The sequence below is a fragment of the Trichechus manatus genome, unplaced genomic scaffold (assembly GCF_000243295.1).
Source record: "Trichechus manatus latirostris isolate Lorelei unplaced genomic scaffold, TriManLat1.0 scaffold00028, whole genome shotgun sequence".
NCBI lineage: Eukaryota > Metazoa > Chordata > Mammalia > Sirenia > Trichechidae > Trichechus > Trichechus manatus.
In genome coordinates, this window is record NW_004443964.1 from 7148694 (window position 1) to 7151385 (window position 2692).

At 47.4% G+C, this 2692-nt stretch overlaps 1 protein-coding gene across 1 annotated transcript in view; it reads left to right on the forward strand.

Annotated features, from left to right (window-relative positions):
• Window positions 1-2341: 2341 nt before the first annotated feature.
• Window positions 2342-2692, forward strand: part of SUMO2 (small ubiquitin like modifier 2) — an 11041-nt gene continuing 10690 nt past the window's right edge. Inside the window, exons 1-2 of the mRNA XM_023729426.1 lie at window positions 2342-2357; window positions 2557-2639. Of these exons, the coding sequence (XP_023585194.1) occupies window positions 2342-2357; window positions 2557-2639 (99 nt within the window). The remainder of the gene's footprint in view (window positions 2358-2556; window positions 2640-2692) is intronic.

The window sequence follows — 2692 nt, forward strand, 5'->3', positions numbered from 1 at the left end:
TCTATGGTCCTACAAGGCTTGAAAGGCATTGTGGTGGTGATGGAAAGATCTGGGTTCAGGACTATCTCCAGGGCAAAGATAGCATCTCTTTCATTTCTCTCTTCCCAGGACTTGGCCCAGCATCCAGCTCATTCATTCCCTGGCGTATAGTAGGCACTCAATCAACACCACTTTCTGGCTGTATGATTTGGGGCAAGGTCTTAACCTCATCAAGCTTCAGCAGGAAATAAATACTATGCCTGCTTCGAAGAGTCTGTGTACGGAGGAAATGAGCTAACCTTAGCCCTACTCAGTGCCTGGTACATGGCAGGTGTTAGACAAATGTTGATTTTCTTCCCCTTTCACTTCTTGTGCATTTCCTCCTTGCTCCTCTCCAATTATGAAGGAGCCCTGGTGGCACAGTGGTTAAAGCGCTGTGCTGCTAACAGAAAGGCTGGCGGTTTGAACCCACCAGCTGCTCTGTGGGAGAAAGATGTGGCTGTTTGCTTCCATAAAGATTTACAGCCTTGGAAACTCAATGGGGCCGTTCTACTCTGTCCTACAGGCAGTGGGTTTTGGATATGAGTTGGAATTTGACTCGACGTCAATGGCTTTTTTTGGTCTATTCCCAGTTATAAGTTACTTAAGTCAGGGACTTTGCCCACTCCTCTTTGAATCCCCAAAGCTTCTCACAGGGCCTTACACACAGTGGTAGTTTCAACTTATTCACTCATTTAGTGACTCTTTGAACACTCATGATGGACAAAAGTTTAGAGATGAGAGAGAGCAGGCACATTCAGGTAGCCCAGGTAGGTGAATATGTCTGAAGTAGAGGCTTCAAGGAGAAAATGATGAGAAGCAAGGCTAGCGTGGTTAGTCTGGATTAGCTCTCAAAGGGCTTTGTAGGCCTTCTAAGAATTTTGGACTTTATCCTGTAAGGCACAGGATTGTCACTGGATCAGGGAGTGGCAGGAACTTCTTTGTATTTTAGAAAGGCTTGTGGTTCTCGAACATTAGCATGCTTAAGAATCACCAGGGAAGTTGGTTAAAAGGCAAATTCTCAAGAACCACACTCTGCTATGGGGCCTAGGAATATGCACTGAAACCAACACCCTAAGTGATTCTGATTCACTTAAATACTTGGGGACAGTGGCAGGTACTTCAAAACAATAAGACCCAGTTAGGAGGCTACTGCAGTACCCTGGAGAGAGCTGGGCTGAAATAGGCAGTGGCCCGAACTAGGCTTCCCTTTCCTTTTCTGATCAGTCTGCCTTCTCAGGCTTCTGTTTGAGCTCCTGTCCACACTGAAGACAATGCAGCCCTGCCCAGAACCAGAGGCTGAAGATAGGAATTAACAAGACTTGGAGATTGATTAGGAAAGGAGGAAGTCAAGGAGGTGGCTCAGCTTTCTGACTTGGGGGCAACTAAAATGCTGGTATGCCATTCAGTGAAACAGAAAAACGTGGAGAGGGACAGGTCAGGGAAGGTAAAGTGAGGGGTTTCAGAGATACAGATTTGAGAATCATTAGAAGTTGGTGAAATCATCCCAGGAAAGGTAATAGAGTGAGAAGAAAAAAGAGTCTAGAACAAAATCCCAAGGAGCATTTAAGGGACTGAATGAGGAAGAAAACAATTGCAAAGGAGATGAGGAATCAGGACAGGCCAAAGAGGTGGGAGGAAAACATACCTCCTACAGGTCACAGAAGTTAAGGGGAGCCAGTTCAAGAGAAGCAGCGACAAACTGGGAAGCATACAGGATTGAGCACAGGAGATTGTGGTGATCTTGTGGAGAGCAGTTTTAGCGGAGCTATGGGGACGGCACCAGATTGCAGTGGATTGAGGAGTGGGAGGTGAAGGAGTGGAGACAGCTGGCACGGACATTTTTTCAAGATGTTTGGCCAAGAATGGAGAAAGATAACGGTGGTAACTTGAGAGGGGAATAGAATTGAAGGCGAGTCTTTTTTCTGTGCTAACAGGAGGAATGAAAGAAAATACAGAGACCAGGCAAATTAATACAGCTGTCGGAGCGCAGGTGATGGAATCCAGTGCACAGATGTTGGGATTGTTCTTAAAATAGAAGGGACCGACTTCTGTTTTTTAAAGGGATGGAAGGAGAAAAGAATTGAGTGAATGATTTGGAAGCTTGATATTGGGTAGTCGAGTGACTTTTCCTCTGATGGATTCTACTTCTTTTTGGAAGTTAGAAGTCAGGCTATCAGTAAGGAGTTTGTTCAATGAACAAATGAATATATTTCCTCAGCTAGTCGAAGTACAGGGTTACCAACAGGACAGACGAAGTCACTGCACTTGAGGCATGAGCCTGGTGGGAAGCCGGTCGAGGCTGAAGCTTTAAATTGCAAGGATGATGCTGACTGAAAGTAAGTGTGATATTCCTCCGACTGTGTGGAGGGCTACATTTGGTCCACGTTGTGGGAGGCTAACAAGAGGGTTTTTTTTTTCCAGAATCCCACACTGGGGCTTGTACTTAGGCTCCCCCTCTCCCTTTTGATCGGTTTGCCTTCCCTGGCCTGTGTCTCACGTCTAAGGCCTCAAACCTCCTCGTCCCCTGATGACCAGCTGGAAGCCATTTTGATTATGCTCCACCACAGAAGGACAATACAGCCCCGCCCAGAGCCAGGCGCGCCCCCGCGGCGGGCCGGGTGCGCGTGTCCGCGCCTCTTCCCGCCGGCCTGGCGGGCTCCGGGCCCAGGCC